At 38.8% G+C, this 24,807-nt stretch overlaps 2 protein-coding genes across 7 annotated transcripts in view; one reads left to right on the top strand and one right to left on the bottom strand.

The window, feature by feature from the left end:
• The window catches only part of FUBP1 (far upstream element binding protein 1), a 32,591-nt gene extending 28,917 nt beyond the window's left edge, over positions 1-3,674 (top strand). Inside the window, 2 exon segments of the mRNA XM_081193765.1 lie at positions 1,306-1,346; positions 1,348-3,674. Of these exon segments, the coding sequence (XP_081049891.1) occupies positions 1,306-1,346; positions 1,348-1,366 (60 nt within the window). The 3' untranslated portion in view covers positions 1,367-3,674.
• A 125-nt stretch (positions 3,675-3,799) lies between these two features.
• Positions 3,800-24,807, bottom strand: part of NEXN (nexilin F-actin binding protein) — a 28,198-nt gene continuing 7,190 nt past the window's right edge. For 2 of the 6 annotated variants that reach the window (XM_081193748.1, XM_081193744.1), the window contains exons 2-14: positions 20,753-20,838; positions 19,768-19,959; positions 19,478-19,553; positions 18,581-18,729; positions 14,815-14,859; positions 12,069-12,266; positions 11,695-11,874; positions 11,106-11,294; positions 9,033-9,230; positions 8,505-8,726; positions 6,758-6,943; positions 5,101-5,461; positions 3,800-5,005 (exon numbers count right to left, since the gene is read on the bottom strand). In XM_081193748.1, the coding sequence (XP_081049874.1) occupies positions 4,992-5,005; positions 5,101-5,461; positions 6,758-6,943; positions 8,505-8,726; positions 9,033-9,230; positions 11,106-11,294; positions 11,695-11,874; positions 12,069-12,266; positions 14,815-14,859; positions 18,581-18,729; positions 19,478-19,553; positions 19,768-19,959; positions 20,753-20,779 (2,037 nt within the window). In that variant the 5' untranslated portion in view covers positions 20,780-20,838 and the 3' untranslated portion in view covers positions 3,800-4,991. The remainder of the gene's footprint in view (positions 5,006-5,100; positions 5,462-6,757; positions 6,944-8,504; positions 8,727-9,032; positions 9,231-11,105; positions 11,295-11,694; positions 11,875-12,068; positions 12,267-14,814; positions 14,860-18,580; positions 18,730-19,477; positions 19,554-19,767; positions 19,960-20,752; positions 20,839-24,807) is intronic. The other 4 variants (XM_081193749.1, XM_081193746.1, XM_081193747.1 and 1 more) reach the window with 3 other exon arrangements.

The following is a 24,807-nucleotide window of genomic DNA, read 5'->3' as shown; positions in this document are numbered from 1 at the left end:
CTTTAGTATATTTTTTCAGGCTTGTTATTGAATCGTTCTAAAAGGCAATATGTGCTAAGCAATTGGTTTGCAGCACTTTGCTTAAGAATTCAGTGTAGTAAGGATTATATGCATTTTAGTTACTAAAACTGTGTTTGTGTTAGAAATATACCTTTTGGAGTCTGGGAGTACTTAACAGAAAAACGTCTTGCAGATGAGCTCTGTTTTAAAATGCTGAAGACTAGTCATTAAGTTATATTTTGAAAAATCTCCATAAAACTTTTTTACTTTTACTAATTCATACTGAAAATTGGTATACTGTTAAAATCCACTGTTTGCTTTTTTTGCATCTATTAGATTACATGCAATACAGTCTGTCTTGCCATTGTCTGTTGAAGTGCAGGTTTGATCCAGCCAGTATAGAACTAGCTCTGTAGGGGTGAGGAGGACTGTGCTGTGTATCATCCTTGATTGTTCCTTCAAGGAGCATTGCACTGTAAGTACATCAGAATGACAAAATGATGAACTGCAACAGTATCTTTTTGTCACTGTTCCACATAATGCAAATGCCATACCTGTGTGAATATTATGTTGGAATAAAATACAGTGCTGATATTCTAGCAAATCATAATTGCTTCTTAATTCAGAAACCTAGGTGTTCATAAATGTATGTGTATGAGCTTAATGGTAAGTATTCTTGAGCTATTTAGCTTTAGCAAAAGAAATTTTCATTTACCTAAGTAATAATTGTTCATTAGGGTTCAAAAATGAGATATATTCAGATAAAAACTTGTGCATTGTTAAAAACAAAAGTTTGAAATGCTTGTCAGGAGGAAGTTGTATTGTCTTCAGTTGTCTGCATTTATTTGGTGATAGAAGTATATGTTAATTTCTAAACCTTTATTAGCCTTATTTTTGGAAAACTATTTTGTTGTTTTGGAGTATACTCCTAGGATGGCTGCAAGAAAAGAACAAAATGAGATCAGAAATGAAGTAGTTTTACTGCACAGATAATTAGAAATGCATTTTGTTGTACTGTAGAATCAGGAGGGAATTATTTTTATCCCAATTTAGGTTAGGATTTAAATTTTGAAAAGACTACTAGGAAGTTATTAAATATATTTAGTGTAGGCTGTAAAGTCTCTAGATCAAATATTTTGCATGATTAGTCTGTAGCTTATTCGAAAATGGTGTAGTTACTAACTAAACAGAGCAACAATTCACCAGATTCTTTATCATTCACCAAATGGAGGCTGTTGATTTTGATTCATTTAAAGTATAAAATCTTTATTAATTGCAAACAGTGCAATTATTTATACTTCACAGTGCCTTCCCAGACCTTCCACCTTAGGTTCTGCTGCAAAAAGCACAGGTAAGCACAACCTAAGGAAGTGTATAAATACATATTTCAGTTTATTAATGTTGTCCCTGTGAGAATTTTTTGTGCTTGTGTATTCAAAAGCAATCTGCCAATATCTTCCCCAAATGTATTCTGCTATTCATGGTTTCATTCCAATGGAAAGTCTGAAACAATTATTTACATTTCTGGGTAAATGTGTATCTTTATTTTTAAAAGATAAGTGGATTGCTGCAATAATTTTTGAGTAAGTCACTTTTACTATTTTTCCCTCAATAACAGAGTTGTTACAAATGAATATAAAATATTTTTTCAAGATACAGGAAATATTGGTCAGAATTTCAACAGCCTTCACAAATGCTTTTATAATGTTCAAAGGATGTTATACCCAATACTACTTATTCAAGCATACTGTGTGTTTCATTCCCAAGGCAATAACGGATTTTAAGTTATACACCATAAAACATAACCTAGCTTGCTTATTTGATAAAGAAGGGAAATTTAGACTTGAATTTTGCAGAATAGTTGTAGAAAGCATGTATTACCAGTGAAATGTTAACAGTTCAGCAAATCTTTACTTTTTATAGGAAACTCCTTCCTACTTTGCTATTTCAGCTGAATTGCTGTAAATTTTTGCCAGTTTAAATGTTTTGTATATGGCTTATTTAGATAGCTTAACTGGTGCATTTTTTTTCAGTTTAGATAGACGATGCTAAGGCAGTACCATCAGTTTTTTGTTTGTCACTTAATAAAATGCTTTGATTTTATCAAAAGTCCTGCTTTTCTCTGCATCAAAGAAAAATATTCAAAAAACCCTGCCTTCATTTTCACACACAGTGCTGAAGATGCTGCAAGCACCAAATCATAGCTCATAAAATCAGGTCCTGAGATAGTTACTTCCAATAAAGAGGATTCCTTTGAGTGTATGGCCATGATGAGCCGATGAGCATGGACCATAGAAGGGCTCCATGTAGAAGGTAAAATTGGCAAAACAATACCGATTTTAAATGTATCCCATACTTAATGGTGTAGGGTATAATTTGCCTGTTTTAATCGCTTCTCATTCTTTAAAGTGCTATTTGCTTGACCATAAATGTTCCATAATTTGTTATGTGGTAATAATACAAACCATCTATCAAGTTACACTTTGCTGAATAGTCAAGCATAGATAATGTTTTGCATTTCACAACTAAATTAATAGTTGTACTTGAATTCCCTCGAGCCACTTCATATTTTGTTGTAGTTCAACATGTCAGATTTCATTATTATATGAGAACTAGATACGTGCTGAAGAGCTTCATCTCTGTTAGATTTTGTTTCCCCATTTTAAAACAGCTTGTTTTCGCTGCTCAGTTTTTAATATAAACATAGCTTGAAATTTCAAGGGAAGGGATGTAATAGAAACTAGAATGAAATTGTTGGCATAGGGGATTATGCATCTGCTTTGATAATCTTTATACTAAGCATTTTTTTATTTTCATTATCAATTTGCTGGTGGACCTACAGGCATCTTCTTGCACCAAGTGTAGTTTTGGTATTCAGTTTTGTCTGATTTCTGTCAGAAACCTTGCATTGAATCAAAAGGTTCCATTCCATTCATTGAGTTCGAACCTTTATATACATAGTTGCCTCGTTTTCCTTGAGCGGTTCTTGTGCTATGGCAGGGGGAAAATAAGTGCAAATTTCTCGGTCACAGAATGTTAGGCAGTGAGAGTAATGAATGTTTGGAAAGATGATCTTAATTTCAACTAATAACAATGTTTACAGATCACCCTTCAGTATGTGTGCTGTATAGGATATGATTTGCTAGTTTAAAAAAGTGATCTTTAGATTCATTTAAATTGCAGTTATTTTTAGTAACTAGGTAGGCTATATCATTCACCTTTCTGAAAATATTACATCAGCTGCTGAGAAATCTTTCTTTTCATAATCTAGGCAGTAGAAAGAACTTTTCGATTTTTGTTGTGTGTACTAGCAGTTCATAAGGCAAAACATTCGGCCCTACACAATGCAAACAGTAGCTACTCCTTTCCTACTGGTAGTACCCTATGAAAGTCCTGTGTTTATGCAACCTTTATCTTATATGCATGCAAGATGCATTTTCGTCCTAAGATAGTGTTCTCTACAGAAACTACCCGTGTAAAAAAAAGAAGATTGTCTTTTAAAGGCTACTGTGATGGGAAGTATCTTAGGGACATGCAGCTTGGACGTGAGGTAAATCAAATGCTTTACAGTATGTTGTGTTGAGCTTGCAATATTGACACTGTATGTACTCATGAATACACATTAATTGTAATGTTTTTGTATAAGTTCTCAATAAATGTAAACTAATGGGTAATTTGTCTCCTGTGGGTTTTTTGGGGGTAAGGGGCAGGTACTTAAAGCTTTCAAGTGGAAGATGAAGTGTTACCGTTTCTTCCAGTGTTTGCAGCTGTGCAAGTATTAAATAAAGAACATACTCAATTTTAGGAACTGAACATATTTATTAACCTTCCAGTTCAGGTACAGAATAAGTCATTTGGTACAACGTAAGGAAGAGACCCAGTTATCTCCTGCATAAAATGTAAATCAGTTGTCCTGATCAATAAAAGTAAGCCAAAATCCCATGGAAGATTATGCAAATTTCTTCCATATCTCTCCATTCCAGCACACATTTTAGTCTATATTGGAGTTTAGTTGGTTGTTTCTCATGTAGCAAAAAGCATGGCTGTAATATCTTGTTATACATACATATTTCTGTATTGTGTCTGGTAAATACTGAGTGAGATGATTCAGTAAATAATTATACAATACGAGATGTAAGTTGAAACATCATTCACTATGATTCTAACACTTCCAACCTGAAAGATACAAATTTGGTTCAATATTCCAAGCAAGATGCTGGACAATGCCTACCATCTAATACAAAACAAATGCAAATGTTTTATTTCAAAGAACATGACATACAACTGTGTGTACACATTTAGTTACATAATCCTGCTTTCAAGCCAATATAATATTGGTTTAATTTTATTAAAGCATATTAAAGGAAAAGTTGCATTAAACAAAGGCATAACTTAAAATAAACCACTACATTATTTTTGGCTACTTAATAGTTTAACCAAAAAAATATACTTTTTGCTCTCAAAGCTTCCAGGACCAAAGAAATAAAGATCATTTTTATGTAGGAGGAATTAAGTGGTCTTTGGATTTGATTTAATTTAATACTGTGTTTGTATATGGTTTTGGCTGAATTTTCTATATGAAAACTAACATTAAGTAGTCTGCTACTTAGGGTAACCTTACATGAAGTAGCCGATCACATTCAAGACAGTCATGCATTTTGATTAACATGGTGAAGACTTGATGGGATCATATGACAAGCTGTTTCATATGAACAGCTTGGCTTTCCTGATAATCTCCTTGTCACACAAGCAATTCAGTGGTATTAACAAGCAGCCACAGTGCTGTTTACAAGTGGAAATTGAGCCATTGTTTGTCAAATGAACTAAACTTCTGTTGCCAAACTTCAGTCTGAAACCAAGAGATAAATCTGGCAATTGGGTATCTTATTTGAGGAATGATAGACAACTTCTTGTTGGCCCCACCACAGGAGAGAGAAAGAAAGATGGATGTAGTAAATTTAGGGAAGGAAGGCTCCAGAAAAAGTAGGATATTAATAGTCATCAGCTAGAGAAGAGAAAAGAAAAGAAAGTTAAGAAAAGATCAACAGACATGAACAAGAACTAAAGATCTGAGAACTTTTTAAAAATGCTAACTCTTACTCTCAATAGTGAGAATACAGGTGCTAGCTGCTGTTCCTCTGCTGTTTACTGCTTTACACATATATTCTCCTTCATCTTCCGGGAAAGTTTCTGGTAAGTAAAGGCAGTAGGTTTCTCCTCTCTCAATATATTGATAGTCCTCGCAGTCCTGCAACATTTCGCCTTCAAACCACCATGTAACCTCTGGCTTGGGTTCTCCAGTTATTTTAACAGTAAACCTTACTGGTTCGCTATCCACAACAGACACATTTTTAAGAGGCTTTTTGAACCAAGGAGCACCAGATCGTGCTTGCTGCTCTTCATCCTCATAGACTGAGCCGTTAACAATGCTGCCATCCTCTTCCTCCTCCTCTTCCTTTTTCTGCATTTTGAAATATAAATTGCAACAAATGCTGAAACACATTATACAGCACATTGAACAGTACCAGTATGGTCAGCTTGGATAGCTCATTTGGGTAGTGTGTGGCACTGATAACGCCCAAAGATTGCAGGTTTGATCCCTGCGTATTCCTCCATTGCAGAGGTTTGGACAATATCCTCTGGGTCCCTTCTATTTTTTTTTATTATAGGTACAGCTATTCTCAAGATCTATCCTCACACTAGTCTAACCACACTAGTGTGACAACTGAAACAATGCAAGGATGGAGTTCTGCAAAGGGAAGCAGGCCTAAGTCTCAAAACAAGTCAGTGGGATAACCAGGAGATTGTCTTTTTAGCCTTTAATGTTTTGTGTTTTCTAGGCCTTGTAGAACAATGCAATAGTAATCCTTGCCCGCTTGCCAAAAAAACCAAGCCTTGGTTCTACTGCATGTACCTAGAGCTTCTGCTAGATAATAGATCATCTCTTACTCTAACGAATTAGCACGTGGATAGGCTTTCAGTTTTTAAGAGCTCAACTTTTTAGGGATGTTCATTGACTCCCAAGATTAAACTTGTGGATGTAGCAACAGGCTGCAGCCTTATCGAAGCACTCTTTCTAATTGACGTATTGGGAAGCAATTTTTCCCCCCTTAAAAACAAAACCTCTGCTTTCCTTCTATTCACTGTAAATGAGAATATGCTTTACATTTTCACAGTGGTAGATAAAATTTGCAGGCATAGGAGCCCCTCCAGAATTGATGAACGCTGCCAAATTGTAAACAGTTGCACCCAAGGCTTTTCATGCAGAGCACCTTAAAAGTATATAATTGCCTGTCAGACATGGGCACATTTGCAGGCATGGTTTCCTGTTTTGAGGGGATGAGACCTCCCCAATGTTGGAGTTATGGCTGCAGGGGTTCTGCTGCAAGGGAAGAGTTAATTACTTTGGGGTGGCTAACATGAATTTTAAGGTTGTGGGGAAAGGAGAATGAGCCCCAAAGGAGGACTTGGGTAGGGGAAATGTCACACAGCAAGGATTCTCTTATCCTAACAAAAGAGAAAGGATGCAGTTTCTCCCTGGGAATTATTTATTGCACCTGGGTGGGGGTGGAGCCCCACTTCCCACCTCTTCAACATTAGGGCATTTCCTTAGCTTTGTTTTACTTTCCCTTCCCCACCCCAACTAAACCCAGTCACTTTTGGGGGTTCCTGACTCCACGGAGCAAATACCTGATCTCACTTGACACTTTGCTAATGGCTCAAACTAGTTTGGGCATGCGAAAACCACCTGCATCACCTTTTGCAATGCAGCATCAATTTCCTTCTGTTCAAATTGCATGCGTAGCATTTTTTGTTCTTCAATTCTTCTCTGCTCCTCCTCTTCTCTTGCCTTTGCCATTTGTTCAAATCGGGCCTTCATGTCTATCTTGTGTGTAAATGGAGCTTCAGATTTTGTGGCTGGCTTTACATCTACTTCATCTTCCTGGAATAATAAAAACATTATGAGATGGCACCAAGTTTTTGGAAAAAGTGGAGGGCGGGGCGAGAGAGCTGTTATTACTGGATATGGAAAACAGGCAGAAAGCTCACTACTCCATAAACTGAATATATAGAGTCTGTTACCACAAGATGTTAAGCTGTAGGCAAAACAAAACAAGTTTCTTCTAGTGACATAAAGCATATCCTGTAGTATCGCCATAATTTAATGCTTCAAGGAAAAGAAATTACAGCGCACTGTCACAATTAAACATAATTCTAAGCTTTATAATCCTGAGAGGGTGGTGTTTGCTACATGATTTGTAGGAAACTTGGATCATAAATACTACTGCCTTTAAACCTACTTGATTTTTTGATTTTGTGAAGATAAATAATACGTATGAAATCTGGAAAGGAATTTTCATCTAACTCCCTAGAGGTAAAATAGGAGCACAGTCCATGATAGAAACAAGACGCAAGGCAAAAAAAGAAAAAAATCATCATTGTCACTATACAGTAGCAATCAGACATACGGCATTAGCACTGTGACATATGGTAGGACTCAGACTAGACATGGCATGCTGAAGATAAGCGTCATATTTAATAAGTTCCTGGAGTTCTTCCTTTTTGCCCAAATCCATTTCAAAAGGCAGGGAAAGAAGACATTAGACAGAATGTGGTCGTTCTGACCACAGAGGACTCTCTTTGTCCTCTTAAATTGAGTAGATCTCTAGAAAAACTGGTTAAGTAACTACTGCAGGCATAGGCAAACTCAGCCCTCCAGATGTTTTGGGACTGCAACTCCCATCATCCCTAGCCAACAGGACCGGTGATCAGGGATGGTGGGAGTTGTAGTCCCAAAAATATCTGGAGAGCAGAGTCGTGCCTGAAGGGGATTATCATAGTTTCTACTTAGCCACACAGACACTGCAAAATTGACATACTACAGATTTAATCAAGCTGTAATTTTACACAACTAATTATAGGTATCAGGCTAGTAGCCCAAGAAGTGGATGTGAATCCCCCATTTGGATGCCTGCAAAAACATTTTTATTTCCAACAAGCCTATCCAGATAAGCATTTGCTTTTAAATTTTTCTGATTTTTATCTGTGTATTGTTGATAATTATTATATACATTGTCCTGTGCACACTATGCGAATATTTTTTTGAAAAAGCACTTTCTCATTTTTTCAAAATGGTTTTAAAAAAACACAAGACCTGTTCAGCCAAACCAGTGGTGCTCAGACGTTATCACAAGGCAGATTCAGAATACTGCTCCTTTGGTTGATAACAGTACTTGTCTGTATTGTGGTTGCAAGTTTCCCGTGGGTGGATCACACAATGCAGCAACGTATAAATTTCGTATCCATATGTGACCTTCCTACCTGCAGTTGCTAGATTAAAACATTCCCACTGTCCCATAGGATCCAGTTATGCAAAGTAGTAACCATGTGGAGACAGGTTTACACAAACAGTGCTGTCAGTAAGTCTTCAAGTCTTGTGGTAGCCACACAAGCCCTCACAGAAGCTAGCGCAAGGCAGCCGCTGAATTGAAAATGGGACCTACCTCTTGAAATTTCTCTGCTTCCCTTTCTTTTATTTCCTGATCCATAGCTCTTCTCCTTGCTCTTTCTTCTTCAATTTTTTTCTGTATTTCTTCTTCGGAGAGCTGCCCAATTTTCTCAAACTTTTTCTTCAAGCTCTTCGCTTGAATAGAACCACTTCTTTTTAACCTTATTAGCTCCTCATATTCCCTGCTTAGCTCAAAGGTTTCACACTCCTCCTCTTCCTATTTGAAGGAAAATATGCCACAAGGTTATTGACAATCAAATAATACCCAAAAAAATCCTAAATGTGCAGTGCTTAAATAACGCACTGTTAATTATGTAATTTACATTGATTTGAGCAGCAGCATTGAATTGCCTGGGTGCGCAACACCCTGCCTGCTGCTTATTTTGAAGTCCAGTTAGCTACTAACTATAATTTTCACAACAAGCTTTTAAACTGCATGCTTTTCTCGCCCCTCGTATTAATTCAAGAAGCAGAAAATTCTGCATGCACTTGTCACAGCAATTCATGTTAAGAATTGACAGACCTCTCCCATTTCTTGTCTGAGTTGCTCAAATTCCTGCTTTTCCATTTCCAGTTTTTGTCGGCGCTCCTCTTCTGTACGCCTCTTTTCTTCTTCCATTTTTTGTCTCAGTAGCTCCTCAAAGTTAATTTCCAGTTTTCCAGGTGTGAGAGATTCTTGGGATACAGTTTTAGACATTGGCGAAAGCTCATCATCTGGACTCTGTTTGAAATAGTTTTATCATTGCACTGATGAAAAATTACATTTGTGTTGATCATCCCATTATATTATAATTTAGATCCACAAAGTGACTTGGATCTAGAGAGGTTCACTTTATTTGGCTCCGGAAAGAGGTTCACTTTATTTGGCTCCTCAAGAGCCCCCAACAAACCTCTGGCACTCACAAAAAGTGCTTCTATATGATTTTTGAGTATCCCTTCTCCTTTACCTCAAGGGGCGTAGCCAGGGGGGGCAGTTTCTCCCCCAGATCAATAAAACAATAGAAATACTTAACTAACTGACCAATCACATCAGTTCTGCCCCCCTAACAAAAATCCTGCCCCCCCCAACAAAAATCCTGGCTACGCCCATGTTATCCTCCCTTCTCAATTCAGCAAAAGCCTTTGGAAAAGCTTTTCAGGGGTGACGGCAGGGCCTTATTGGAAGAAAGAACTAAGAAAATCAGCTTCAGCTAGGCATTCTTTGCAGGCTTTTCTCTTGCTCCAAACCTATGTACAGGTGTTTTTTTTGGTCTAAGGTGCAGCTATGCTTAATGATAGTTGTGATGCGTTTGCTTATTTGTAACTACACTAAGGGTTTTATATAAAACATCGCTTCTTTCTTGGATAAAATCTCCATTGAACACTGATAATCTCTCTCTCTCTCTCACTTTCACACACACACACCTATACCTTCAGTCGACAGGGCAGTTATGTATATGGAAGTTACAGCTTGACGGGGAAAGATAAGATGTTAATGTACCAAAGCACATTAATGTATTAAAGGATTGTGAAAAGTGAAATACTAAATAAATCCAACCCTACAAACACTGCCAGCAGAACACTGACACAGGATCTGGGCACTAATCAGTTCTTCCAAATAGGAAATTGAAACCAAATGCTCCGTGATGTTCCCACATTTAAAACAAAACACCACATGCTCCATTTCCTCACCAGATGCAATCCTTACCCTCTGCACAATGGTTGCAATCCCTATTTACTTATTAGTAGCTCCAAGACCATAATGGGAAGTGCTCTTTCTCTGAGCTAAATTAGAGGATTGCAATTTTTATCCAAACTTCTTAAACTGCTAGCCTTTCCCTTTGCCAAGCTCACATGAAACAGAGTTATGGGACAGGGACCAGTTAATGGAAACAAGTTCTTGAAGGACATGCTTTGTATTGACATGTGCTAATTTCAGTAAACTGAAACAGAACAGTGTGTTTCCGATCTTCTGCAGATTATAATCCCATGAGCATAACTTGCACCTTTAGGAGATGTGAGGGAGGTAATTTACACTTGGACCATTGGGTGCCTCTCTGCAAAACTGGTGGGGGAGCTCTTGCAACAGAAAGGGGAAGACATGGGCACTGCAAGGGAAATTTGGTGGGAAACGCCTGTTATGGAGACTGCTGGGTCCATGGAAGAGCAAGTTTGTTGAAGCCTATGGACTAGTTGGTTTTCCTGCTACAGTTTGCCTTGACCACTAAGCTGTTGGATTCCTCCTCTTGTGTGTACGGAGAGAGAGAGATGCCACCAAAGTGATTAAGATGTGCTGGTCATCATGCAAGTTGTTGAGGCTCATTTGACATTGACATGAAATGGCGCATATAGTGTCATCAGCCCAGTCCTATGTGATGCTCTTCCAAGAGAGATTTAGGGGGCACCTCCCCTTGACCTTAAAGTGTTTGCTAAAAATGTTTCTATGCTGCCGGGTTTATCCAAGCAACTAGGAATACTTCGGGGATAGTTTGTTGATGCTCTGTGGTTTAAAAGTCTTAAATAGTTTTTATTGTATAGATATAACTGGCAAACTACTCTGTATTTTAGTGTGAAACAGTGGTATACAAGTATTTTTATGAATAAATAAATCACCTACCATGCTTTTTCTTGCTTCAGCGAATGCCTTTTTCTCTTCTTCTATGCGCCTTCTGGCTTCCTCTTCTGTTCTCTTTTTTTCTTCTTCTTGCCTCTGCCTTTCTATTTCCTCAAAGGTAAGTATCAGTTTCCCAGGACGGAACTCCTTGACGGAATTTTCATTTTCCTGATCATCATAATCTTCATTTAGCTTTCAGGAGAGAGAGAGAAACCATGTAAATAGTAATAATGATGATGAAAGGTGCAGCAAATTTGGGAGGTATTGAACTTTTAAAAATAACCAAGAAAAAGTTTTAGTATTAAAATAATGTATATAGATTCCCACCCCCTTCCCACTAAAATATACCAAAGGTCATGCATGGAAGCTAAAATAGATATAATTAAATAGCACAGTAATTCAAGTAATATTCAAGGAAATGCAAGTGGAAGTACAACATAAGGATTCATGCAGGACATGATGTATGAGAGAACATTGAGGTAGGGTTGATTGTGTGTCCCCCGCTTTGAATTTTCATATGGTCAGGCATACATGTCTCCAAGTCCATCCATCCTCCCCTCCACTAAGACCATATTTTGCTCCATATGCTTACCATTTGTTGCCTTGCCTCCTCAAATGCACGTTTTTCCTCTTCCAGACGTTGCCTCGCCTCTTCCTCTGCTTGCCTTTTCTGATTTTCTTGTCTCTGTCTTTCCAATTCTTCAAATGTTAGTTTCACTTTGCCAGGGCTGGGTGATTCTTTTCTTTCGCTGTCAAGCATTTCATCTTCATCCTATATACAAAAGTTTGTTATTCCGACTTAAATCCTCATGATACTTAATGCATGCAGTCTTGAAATCCCAGATTTCCCTGCACTCCTGAATTCACTTAGTTGGAAGCAAGTTTTGCTGTAATAACGGGAGCCTTTTTCCAATGAAGCATGCTTAGGGTCAACATGCAAGGGGTTCCCCCCGCAATCTTGCTTACCACATCTGGTGAGAAATATTTGACTTCCCTGAGAGCTTGCTTTTCCTGCTCATATCTCAATCGCTTTTCTTCTTCAAGCTTTCGCCTTTCTTGTTCTTCTCTCTCTCTCTCTAGGTCCTCAAAACTTATTTTCATCTTCCCAGGTGTTTTGCTAGGTTTTACGGGAACTACTGTCACTAGCAATGAATCATCACCTTCCTGTTGTTAAAAACAAATGTCACCGTGAACATTTGGACTGTGCAACTACTACTGCCTGTGAAGAATTACGCTTCTACCAAAATGTTCAATTTCTTGGAGGATTTCTGGACAAAATCTGTGGCCACAGCTGACTGTCTTTAGGGTAGCAAAATGGCATCAGGAGGAGATGCTGCTCCAGCTCTGGGCACAGCTGCTGTCAATCATTTGTGAATACTTGAATCGTGCCATCAGTTTAGCACTTCTGAACATTCAGCAGAATAATATATATCTATGAAGCTGTTTGTAGTCCTTACAACAACCCTGTAAGGTAGGTCAGTATTATTCCTATATTGCTCATGGAGAAGCTAAGAGGGACTTGCCTAAACCAGCTAGTAAGTCCGTGACAAATGAGACACTCCAACGTATTGTAACTCCATTTATCTTTTTCTCAAAAGTTCAGGTCATTCAGGTAAAAACCCAGTCCGGATAGAAGCTGAGCACCTAATTTGACACTGATATGCTGCTTTACCAGGTCCTTAAGTTGATAAGAGTTATCTCAAGACAACTACATCTATTAAACTGAGCTTTGCTTGTACTTTTCAAGCATTAAAAGATGGGAGATTAGCTCCAAATGTAGTAAATACCCTTTTCTAATCTGATCTAGGTAGATGTTGTGAATAAGTAGAGCAAATATGGTTATTAAATGCCTGGGGCATATGCTCAAATAAAACTATAGAAGGTCCATGTTTATCTGGACCATATCTAGCGGGCAGGGCACTCCTATTTGTGCCACTTCGATGAATGTGATATAAATGAGTATGTGGGAAGTGCAGTGCTACTAATACAGGCACAGATCTACCACACATCAGTATTAAAATTCCGATTACAACACTTGCTAGGAAAAGAAGATCACACGCACACATACACACAGCCCTGGGATGGCACCCTCTTCTGTCCTCAAACCTACTTTCCACGCCAAAAAACAAAACAATACAGAAAAACACCATGGTGTTAAGAACTGGTGGTACCACACAAAGGGCATGGTAAAATTGTGGGACCATGCAGCAGTGTAGTAATCCTTGTGTCAGATTCTATGCTCCTCCTCATCCACTATGCAGAAGAATTCACTTTCATGCAGGAGCAGCTATTTTGATGACTGTCAGATGGGAGTTACACTCCATGAAATCATGGTAGGATATCTGGAAACGTTTTGTTAGCCTAATTTCTGGAAAATACATTAGAACAGGAGTACCCAAACTGATTCATGGACTATCAATGGCTCATATGCTTTCGTTGAGGTGGTCCAAGGCATGTTGATATTAAATACTCATATTAATTTTCATTGCTTCTTTTGTTTCTTGTATTTTATTCTACTACCATTTGCAATCTATAAAATTCAGATTGCAGCGTTAAAATACAACACAACAAATAGCAATTAAAATACAATGAAAAATCACACAGCATCTACCACAGCTGTTAAAATTGCTACAACAGGCAGGAAAACCATTAAGTGGCCTGCCAAGTCCATCAGCAATTTTCAAGTGGTCCATGGGGTGTGGGGAGTTCAGAAACCACAGCAATTTCATTTTTATTCACTCGATTTTTATGTTTTCTCACATTATAGGATTTAAGACTAGGATGCTCAAGCAATCCCACACTCAAGTACTGACCAGATGCAGATTGGCTTAGCTTCAAGCAAGAGTCCTTTCCCATCTGGGACTACCTTAATCTTAGTCATTTAAAATGTAGCCAGTTTCTTGAGGGATCTTAAATTTTAAAAGATACTGCCAAGGCAAATAACATAAAAAATTCAAAGGACTTCATAAAGACAATCTTAGAAAGTGAACAGCTCTGAAAGCCTAAGCTGGCTTTAATTAAGACACTCTTGTGCCTAGTTAATCATTTGGCTATTAACTTGTTCCACAACTTTTGGAAAAAAAGTTGTCTCAAAGCATAATGGGTAGATGCAATCCTATTTCTGTTAATTACTGTATGTAGATGTATTGCAACTGCCATAGTGGAATCAAGATAGCACTGTCTGCAGATAGCCCACAGGCCACATACAATGTGTCTGCAATGGCATTACATCAATTCAAGCAGTAAATATAGTAGCCGCCTTAGGGTTTATGAGACCACAACATTTACCTTGGGGCTACTGACCTCATTTCAGAATGCACTTCACATTACTGTAAGAATAGAGCTAAGCAACATGGTGCCTTCCAACTGTATTACACTACCATTCCCTTCAGCCCCAGCCAGAAGCATATTAAGTAAATGGATTAAGAAACAGCATTGTAAAATAATGTGCAGGCGTGCATGTCATCAACGGTTACTGGCAAATGGCAAAGAGCCAAGAAAAGTCACAGTGTAAAGAAGCAAAAGTCATTGTAATTCTGGTCACATTTACCTCATGGCGAGTCTGATCAGTCTGATAGTATACTGTCTCTGCTAGCAAAGTGTGCTTTCGTGTCTTTCCCAAGTGTTTTTGTTTAACCCGGCCATTACTAGATATGTAATAAACAGTGAGTCACAAATAGGTGAATGTTTCATGGTAAAGAAGTCTGATTACCTCCGATGCCGATTCGCTTCCCGAATTGTTTAACTGCTCATCAATCTATTAAATAAGAATTTCACACAATAATGTTACTTTGACTCTTTGGCTCCCCCTTGCAAAAACATTTTTAAAAATGAAAATATTGTGCCGAATGACAAATCGAAATGTGGCATTAAAAGGTGCACTTCTAGTGTGTACATCTAATCTAAGCAGCCGCTGGTCAGACATTGCTCTCCAGATGTATTTACCTCAACTGCGCAAGAGGTTCAGACTTTAGCATGCCCTCCTCCATCGTACACCATGTGCAGCAGCTAGAAAGCTCCCACACTGAACCCACTAATTTTGTACCATGGCCTGTGATGTGCTGGACAAGCAGCAAAACCAGCAGGCCCCAGGAGACCTGGAGTAGATGGTTGGTGAAGGGTTGGTAACGGGTGAACTGAGCTGAAGCATGTTCACTGGAAAAGCACAGTCTCCCTGTCCCTGTGATCTGGAAAGCCTTTAAAATCCTTGCTACTGCAGCAGGGATATCCTGCATTCACCTATGCACAGAACAGCACACTTAATTTGTATCTTTCTCCACAGCCTAACATGCTTACTGGGTTGAGATTTTCCCCTGGAGAACAATGTCTGGCCAAGGCCTTAATTTATGTGGCGATTCCTTCACACAACCCTATTTTGTGCTCATTTATGGATACGTAGGTCCTTCAGCTATGAGCCACATGTAAAATTTTGCATATATCCCTTTAAAAATACTAAAATGTGATCAGAGTGGATCAAGCTCTTGCTTCCTGGTTAATGTCTGGGAATGAGATTGGGTTAGTACTGGGGGGAAAGGCAGGATATACCGGTAATTATAAATATAATTACAACAATAACAATTAAAGGTAAAGGTAAAGGACCCCTGACGGTTAAGTCCAGTTGCGAATGACTCTGGGGTTGCGGTGCTCATCTCGCTTTACTGGCCGAGGGAGCCAACGTTTGTCTGCAGACAGTTTTTCCGGGTCATGTGGCCAGCATGACTAAGCCGCTTCTGGCGAAACCAGAGCAGCGCATGGTAGCTTTCCTGAATTTCACACACTGTATTCATTTGATAGGGTGTGGAGTACATTGTTACTTAAGGGTGCCTATAACATCTAGTGTGAATATCTAATGTGTAAAACCATCCTTTACATACTAGTTCCCACACTACACATGCATTCTCTGCTTAAATTAAATATTTGGCAACAACTATTAACACAGTCCGTAAGGCTAACACGTTCAGTTAGACCTTTATTACTCATGCTTCACCTTTCATTATGATACTGAGAATACCGGAATTTCTGGCAGGCTGAAGGTGGCTTAGTTACTGTCTACAGCAACAATGAATGTTTGTTGCATTGTAAACAAGAGAAAGAACTCTAAAAGGGCACCTTTCCGGTGATCAAAGTTATGGGTAAATTTAAATGCTACAGTGTCTGTGTGGAGGTCACCCAAAAGTCCGTGTCAACATTCAACACAATGCACAGCATGCAGGGGCGAATCTAGGCTTTATTTTACCCAGGTCAAAGACCCAGTTTGGCACTCCTCATGTGTATTTGCATACACACACGTACATACACAGGCAGGTAACCTCAATAGCACCCCAATGGAGGCTTCACCTGGGGCAAAAAGCCTGGCTAGCCACCCCTCTGCAGCTACGGCTCTGCAGCATGTAAAGCTAACATCTTGCCTCTGCTGTCATGTGTAGTATCTGTACTTCTGGAACTGCCAGCTCCACAGAAGTATAAAGGTGAAGCATGGGAACACTGCATGGGTTTTCTGGCGGCTTCTGACCATAATGTTTAAAGCAGCTCTTAGGAGTTAAGCTGGAAAGGAATGCTTTAAAGAAAGCATGGCTGCACAAATTATCCTGTTTGCAAGAAGCTTTCAGTAGCACATTAGACAAGTTAACCGAAGCAGCTATTTGGGCCCTTGGGGCAAAAAATCCCCAACCTTCCTCAATGCTGTAAAGGGTGGCTTTGAGGTGGCAGATGAAGCTGATGGACTACATGGAACTGGCGGAAATGACTGGCAGAATTCGAGACCAGGGAGAAGAGTCGGTGGAAGAAGATTGGAAAAAATTTAAAGTATATTTACAGAAACATTGCAAAATTAATGAATGTTAGAAGGATGCTGGAATGAAGTTATATGGCTTTAGCAGGAATGTAATAAAGAATTAAGTAAAAGTTGATTGATAATGGACCAAAAAGAAAAATGTAAGGTTAGACCGTTAAGATAAATTATAGAACAAAAATTGAGAAAGATGGAAAGAATTTGCGGAAACAATTAATTGAATTAGAATAGGGAGTTGTGAGGAGGTCGATGAAACAAGAAATGAAAGGTAAAGATATGGAATACTGGATGTATGTGGGGGGTTTTATGTTATTGTTCTTTTTTACTGTATTGTTGTATTGTTTTTTTTTCTTTTTTATGTTATTCTCTTTATGTATTGTAATGTAATGTTTGTCTTGTTAAATTTTTTGTTGTTTTCTCTCTCTTTTTTTGTAATTCTTAAACTTCTAATAAATATCTTTTTAAAAAAATAAAAATAAAGAGTGGCTTTGAAGAACACTGGGACTTCTAATGGTATTTACTTTCTAGTTGCAAGCAATGGCTTGTAGTACAAGATCTGGACAACAGCCATGTCCCAAAATTAGTGTTAGATCACAAGCGTCTTAATTGCTTCTGTACATTTCATCCCATGAAATGAACAAATAATTTTTCATACAAAATACCGGCCTCAGAACTGCTTTTGAACTGATTGATTGTCAATTTCAAAATACAAAAACACTTCAATAAGTAATACAGATCCTTTCCAGATACTCTGAGTGCAATTCACCTTATAACATACCATACTGTTCTCCCTCCGTATGCAAATAGAAGAGCATTTTATTTCTTAGCTTATTCAAACCAGTAAAAAACTGCCTTTACATAACCTTTTCTCTATTTCTCTCATTGTTCAAATATCAGAAAACATATATTTCAACATCTTGCGACATGTTGCATCTTATAAACCTGAGAGGTATATGAGCATTACTGGCAAATTGACTTGATTAGTGTGGCTGCACCGGCACAGCACAGGACATTTTCCTATTGATAGCAACCAGTCATTCATACATATACACACATTTGGAAATTAAAGCATGGGACACCTGATCCTAGCACCCAATTCTCATAAAGAAAACGGCGCTTTAATACTGAATGCCAAGAATGCAGGCAACACACCAAATATGACCCTCCCCAAGGAAGAATGTGGCTATGTTGCATTCACAAATGGCTACAGAATTGATATTCAGTGTCAGTACAGTAGGTAAGAGACTTTATAACTTGCCCTGGCTTTACCCATTTTCTGCAGAGAGGACCAAGTACAGTCAAGCCAGGTTCAGTTAGCCTCTTAACATCCAAACGCAACTCTTCCATTTTGTAAATAACCATTTGCTGCTGCGGCCAAATTGTATTTTCAGCAATTTAAAACATCAGAACATTGTATCTCCTTCATTGCTGAATATGACACTCTGTGACTATGTAGGCAAAAAACCAAAATGTTTCAAACGCCCAACATAATTGAATGGAAGAATACATAGTTATAGTAAATAAAATACTGATGTGGTAGAAAAAAACTCCATATACTACCTGATGCTTCAAATGCGCTGTTTGTCTTGGAAGTAAGAAGTGGAAGACTACTGTTTATAATTTAAATGGCTAGGTTTTTTTTTATTTTAACATTTGAATGGGATATTGTAAATTACTATAAGCCTACCTCTTGTGCTTTCTTTGCTAGTTCTCTCTGAATTTTCCTTTTCTCTATCATGTCTTGTTCAATCCTCCGCTTCCTTTCCTCTTCCATTCTTTTCCTTTCTTCCTCCTGCCTCTGCTTTTCCATTTCTGCAAACTTCCCTTTGACAGTCCCTATGAAAAACAAAAGGGAAAAACGAACAACTCAGTTTATCACCTGACTATCCATCATTCGTAAAACACTAGCTTACATTAGCATAAATATATTTGTTTAGAAATGCGAAGGAGGAGGTAGCAAGTTGAACTGGAGCATAGTCTGGAGCTTGGATAGGGAGCTTGCAGCTTGTGGGGGGACATGCTACTGCCCTTGGCCTAATTTTCATGTGGTCAAGAGATGGGATGGCACACAGAAAGCGTATTATACAGCCATGTGGTGCTGTATGGCTCCTGAATGGCTTCCACCATGGGTCAATTGCCCTTCATAGGAAAAAGGTTAATCCATCGCTGCTCTAGAGCATAGGCAGCACCACAGTGCACCTTGCTTTTGTAGATTTATCTAAGAGATAGAATGCAGAGCAACACACCTCCTAAGGAAGGAGGCAGGAATGTGTTGACTGGGGGCTTAATGGAGTTCCTCAAGGCTGTAGACCATAGAAAGCTTTAGAGATGATCGCCAGCATTTTTTTATTGGTCCTGGAAGGAAGCATGAAGACAGCCAATGCAGTTGGTCAGATACATTCTTTGTGCCCTCCTATCCCTGTCAGGAGGCAAGCCACAGCATTCTTTACTAACCACAGCTGCCGAACTTCTTAAAAGTTGGCAGCCCCACAGAATGTTGCAGTAATCAACACGAGCTGTTACCAAAGAATAGGTGACGGAGGTCCAATCTCTTGCAAAATAGACTTTAACTCTTAATTCTTACCTGTTAGTTTTGGAACATAAGCTTTCTCAACTTTAGACTTTTCTTCCTCATCATCAGAAGCAAGTAGTTCTATCATCTGAAATAATGAATAAGAAACATCAATTTTCACTTTTTTTTAAAGGATTTAAAACGTAAATAAATCTAGAGGGTTTATGCAAAGTTATAAAATATTTTATATAGCTGGATCAAAGTATATTTATTTGTACTGCAGTGTAGAAGTTGGTAAGTTATTTTTAAAAGCTTGAAAGGAAATAAAAGTAATAGAAATGAATTTTTGCAAAGGAATTGACCTCCTGCTTCCGCCTGTTCCATTCTCTTTCTCTAACATACTGTTCTTTTCTTCTTTGCTTCTCATCTCTAGATCGCCTTTGATTTCTTTCTTCCCTTGCTTTCTGCATGGCTTCGAATTTATCCTTTACATCACCCTTTCGAAGTTTGGGCACATAGGACTTTGGGACAGGTTTAGACGAAGAAAGCAGAATCTTTGTGAAGACAGGGAGAAGGCAAAGACAAGAGAAAGATGGTAGAAGCAGATGAAGAGAAATTGCATGGAATATTAGACAGAATGTGAGACTTTTGAAGAGACAGGCAATAAACTGGAACCTGAGCTGAATTTACAATGTTTATTTTTAAAGAGAAAAACAGACTCTTTCTTTTGCACAGGTATAGGAATCTCTCATGAAGTTGTTTTTGTATTAAACCTAAACTTAAAGCTTCCAATAACAGATGGATCACAGTCATGTCTAGAAATACTTGTTATTAAAAAAAACAACACAATTGCTAATTGAACCAGACTTTTTGCCTCTCTTTACTTTTCCATTTATTGTAATGCCACAGAACAACTTCACAGTTTAACAATTGTACTGTTTTAAACTTAAATACTCTACAATTTTTGCTTTAGGATTACACACACACACACACACGATTCTTGGGCTAGAAGTCAGATGTACATCTTAGGGACAGTTTGTGTGACAAATGGAAATCCTATCAAATGTGACTTCCCCATTCATTCAGTAGCAGTAGATGATGATCTGTGCATGCCTTTTTCCCTTGTGCATGTGAACTCACACAGTTTTCTGGACAGAGTGAAAATATGCAGAGCCCTAAGACGTGTGCATTCCCTGACAACCATTCCATCACCCTACAGGTGCCCACTTCACATGCTGAGAATCAAGGATCTAAGACTCTTGGTTATATTATATTGTTTAATTTAGGCTACTATAATAAAGCCAGAGTTTATTGTTTGTACTTCCCCCTTCATACCACCATACATACCTCTGCCTTCTGTGCAACGTCATTCATGGCTCCTTTCTGTGACCTAGCAGCAGCAGTGTACAAAAATGGATGTGTCCAGGCTTTACCTTTGTAAGGAAAAAAAGAGATATGACCTCACTTGGTTGATATATATATAAACATTACTAAGGAGTGTGGTGGTGGTTCTCTCTCTCTCCCTCTCTCTCTCTCTCCTTCTCCCTCTCTAAGTACTCAAGAACCAAGTCCCTGCAGCATCTATCCCAGTAGAGCATAAAGTGGGTTCCTTGAGTCCGCTGCCTCCCAGTAAATCCAAACTGTGTATTTACATTTCCAGTGAGGTTGGAAGCCTGTAAACATGTCTTATAAAGGCCTCATATCCACATAGAAGTGTTATTCTGTTTATATCACAGCTTTCCTCCAAGGAAAACAAGGTATCATGCATGCATGGTACATTTCCCTATTTTATCCTCACAACAAACCTGCTATGTAAGTTAGGCTGAGAGATAGGAAATAGCCTTGGCCTGTTCAGTCCTGTTCAAACCTTCTAACCACTAAACCACATTAGCTCTTGAACGAACCACACATATGCAGATGAGCTCAATCTCAGATTCTTCTAATATTTCCCCCATTCCTTCTTCTAGCCCATTATATCACCACAGTAAAACCTGCATCCTAATTAAGCCTTCACATAAATTGTTAAGAGGGGAAATGCAAAGAGATTGGTCGTCTGCAAAAGCTTCAAAGAAGCCTAATATCTGCTATAAGGGACCAAGCTAATGGCCTCTGATTCCCACATTCTTGTAGTTGAAATTACTTCCCTGGCTTGAATGAAGTAATTTTGCCTTGGGAGAGTCACTTGCTAGCAGATGTGGAGTGTTAGCACATGGTGGCTTGTATGTATTTATCATTTCACTTACTAAGAAAGCTAAATCCAGACAAGAGAGAGACACTTTTGGACAGGAATAAGGTGTACAGCCTGTTCTGGGCAGGGTTGGACTTCCTGCAACAGCCTGTTTTCAATCTGGATCCAGCCCAAGTTCTAAATGGCTAGATTGCAACAGTTGCCAAGGAACGCTTTTTACCAGTTTTGCCTTATACACTAGCTGCACACATGGGAGGAGAAACCAGACTAGCATTTCATGCTCCAGATTAGGCTGTTATGGTGTGGCCTACATGGGGCTGCCCATGAAGACCATCCAGAAAATGCAGCTGGTCCAAAATACAGGTGGCAATGTGAGATACAAGCTGCTTGAGAAGATAATAGTGGGTAGGGATAGAAGGAGTTTTCTTGGCAGGGATACTGGAGTGGCTTGCTCCAGGTGGATCACGTTTGGTCAAAACTCTCCACTATGACCTGTCCATCTTGGGTGCCCTGCTCAACATAGTTCATAGCTTCTCTGAGTTATTTAAGCCCCTTCGCCATGGCAAGGCAATGATCCATGAAGGGAGAGTCCCATGGACTGCAAGCAGATCAAACCTATCCATTCTTAAGGAAATCAGCCCTGATTGCTCACTGGAAGGACAGATCCTGAAGCTGAGACTCCAATACTTTGGCCACCTCATGAGAAGAGAAGACTCCCTGGAAAAGACCCTGATGTTGGGAAAGATGGAGGGCACGAGGAGAAGGGGACGACAAAGGACAAGATGGTTGGATAGTGTTGTCGAAGCTACCAGCATGAGTTTGACCAAACTGCGGGAGGCAGTGGAAGACAGGAGTGCCTGGTGTGCTCTGGTCCATGGGGTCACGAAGAGTCGAACATGACTAAATGACTAAACAACAACAGGGATAGGAGGAGTTAAACTCCCTTCATCTTTCCCCCACTCTATTGCCACCCCCCAAAGTTGTTTATCCATTAGGAAACTATTCATTGGATTTTAAATAATGCATATTTATACATATGCAGTTTGCTTCTCATAAAGGGACAGAAGTTTGAAGGCAGGTACACAGGCAGGCACCCCCTTAATCCAACCCTATGTAGAAAACAAGTTTTTCCAACCCTGTCTTGCTTCCTAGGCCAAGGTAAGTGACCACAGTTTTATGCCAGTAATATATAGAAACAGCTTTATATGGGCTGCAGCCAGAGTACTATGGAGAGTATACTCCATCAAAACCCATTTTAGAAGAAAATTGGGGGTAAGGACTAGCGTTCCAATTGCACTGTCATGGCAACCATAAAAAGTCAAGAAGCAATGTTTATGGCATTTAAGCACTATTATTTTGTTAACATCATTACCCATTGGAAAAGGGGCACATGATGAGTGCCACTTTTAAACAGATAAGTAGCCAAGAGTCAGAGTTTAAGAAGTGCCACATGCGAGCTGTTGCATTGTTTTACTATTCAAAGTTATAATTGGTTCTCTATTCGCACTGTCTCCAAATATATCTTTTCTATACAACAGAAACATTTTGAACATTTATCTCTTTTATGAAAATTCTACAGCACATACTTCTCTACACCATTTTCTGGCCATGCAGCTCAACTATTCAACATGCTTCTGAATGTGGATACATGAGCAGGCTGTGCATGTAAGGTGCTGACAGCCATTTCTATGATAGCAACTTTGCTTTTAAATAATAGCTGGAAAAAAGCTCTATTCACAAAACTCTTTCTATGCTTTCATGTACCCACATGCATAATTACATACAGGAATTTATAGTTCACATGAAGTACATCAAGACAGCTTACAACTGATATAAAATCAGCCCATAAATATGTATCAAACAATTTAAAATGTGGGGGAAATGTATAGATACTTATTGGTTAAAAAGATAAATTCATACTGTGAAGGCCTGTCCAAATAGTACATGCCTGAAAAGGCAGGGGCAATTTGACAGTATTGATAACCTCTTCAGTATAGGAGATGGTAGATTCACCGGACATTAATACTGTAATTTGATTTATGAAGAGTCTATTATTTGATCCAACATTTCATATTTGTCATGTATGTGTTACATAGGTGACAAATAGATGTAGGATCTTCTGGCTGCTAAAAAGACTTATGGCAGCTCAATAAGCTAATGGAGCTATCATTTACTTTCTTCCTGCTAGCTGCTCTACAATAGCAGAAGGTCTCTCAGCAGCTGAGGCTGCTCTTGCTCCCTCTGCCAGGCTCAGTAAGGTTAATACTTAGAAATTCTAAGTCATGGATAGGCAAACTAAGGCCTGGGGGCCGGATCCGGCCCAATCGCCTTCTAAATCTGGCCCGCGGACGGTCCGGGAATCAGCGTGTTTTTACATGAGTAGAATGTGCCCTTTTATTTAAAATGCATCTCTGGGTTATTTGTGGGGCATAGGAATTCGTTCATTTTTTCCCCTTCAAAATATAGTCCGGACCCCCACAAGGTCTGAGGGACAGTGGACCAGCCCCCTGCTGAGTAAGTTTGCTGACCCCTGTTCTAAGTGATGAGAGGACAGCCGGCAAAACTTCCCCTTACAGAACAGGTGTGCTGATGTAATGCCTGTATGTACAAGTAGAGGGACAGAGACAACACTCATACAATTGCTGCTGTTGGGTGCTAGTTGGGTGCCCTTGCATGGATGTGTTTTCATGCACATAAACACATCATTGTGCTAATGCAGTTGATTGTAAAAAAATAATAATCAGGGCTATATACTTCTTGCTGAAGATTTTGACAGTCAAAACAATTTGCTAAAAAAGGAAAATAAAAACATAACATTCTGCATGTGTGCACATGGAGGATATAACCAAATATATATATTTTTTTAAATCATAAACTTAAATAATCATAAGCTACTTTTCTGCACAGTCTTTAAAAAGTAAGAGACTAGGTGCTCTGACATTTGCAAAATGCATGCCTTGGGTGCCCTCCTTCTCTTGATTTACCATTTTAACCCTTCTTGCGGGTTGTTCCTCAAGCTATAGCTTGCATAGTACTTCAAGATGCAGTCAAATGGTCATCCTCTAGGAAGTAATGTTAACTTGAAGCCTATTGCAACAGTTCAATAGCACACTAATAACAGAAATAGATCCTCACAGAAAGGATCGACATGCAAAACAAAATGCACCAGTATTCTTGTTTCAACACAAGTGAGAACAAGCACTTCTGGCAAATA

Source organism: Podarcis bocagei (assembly GCF_964188305.1).
Source record: "Podarcis bocagei genome assembly, chromosome: 5".
In the NCBI taxonomy this organism is placed as follows: Eukaryota; Metazoa; Chordata; class Lepidosauria; order Squamata; family Lacertidae; genus Podarcis; species Podarcis bocagei.
The sequence above is the reverse complement of the archived record's forward strand: the minus strand, read 5'-3'. Positions and strand labels throughout refer to the sequence as shown.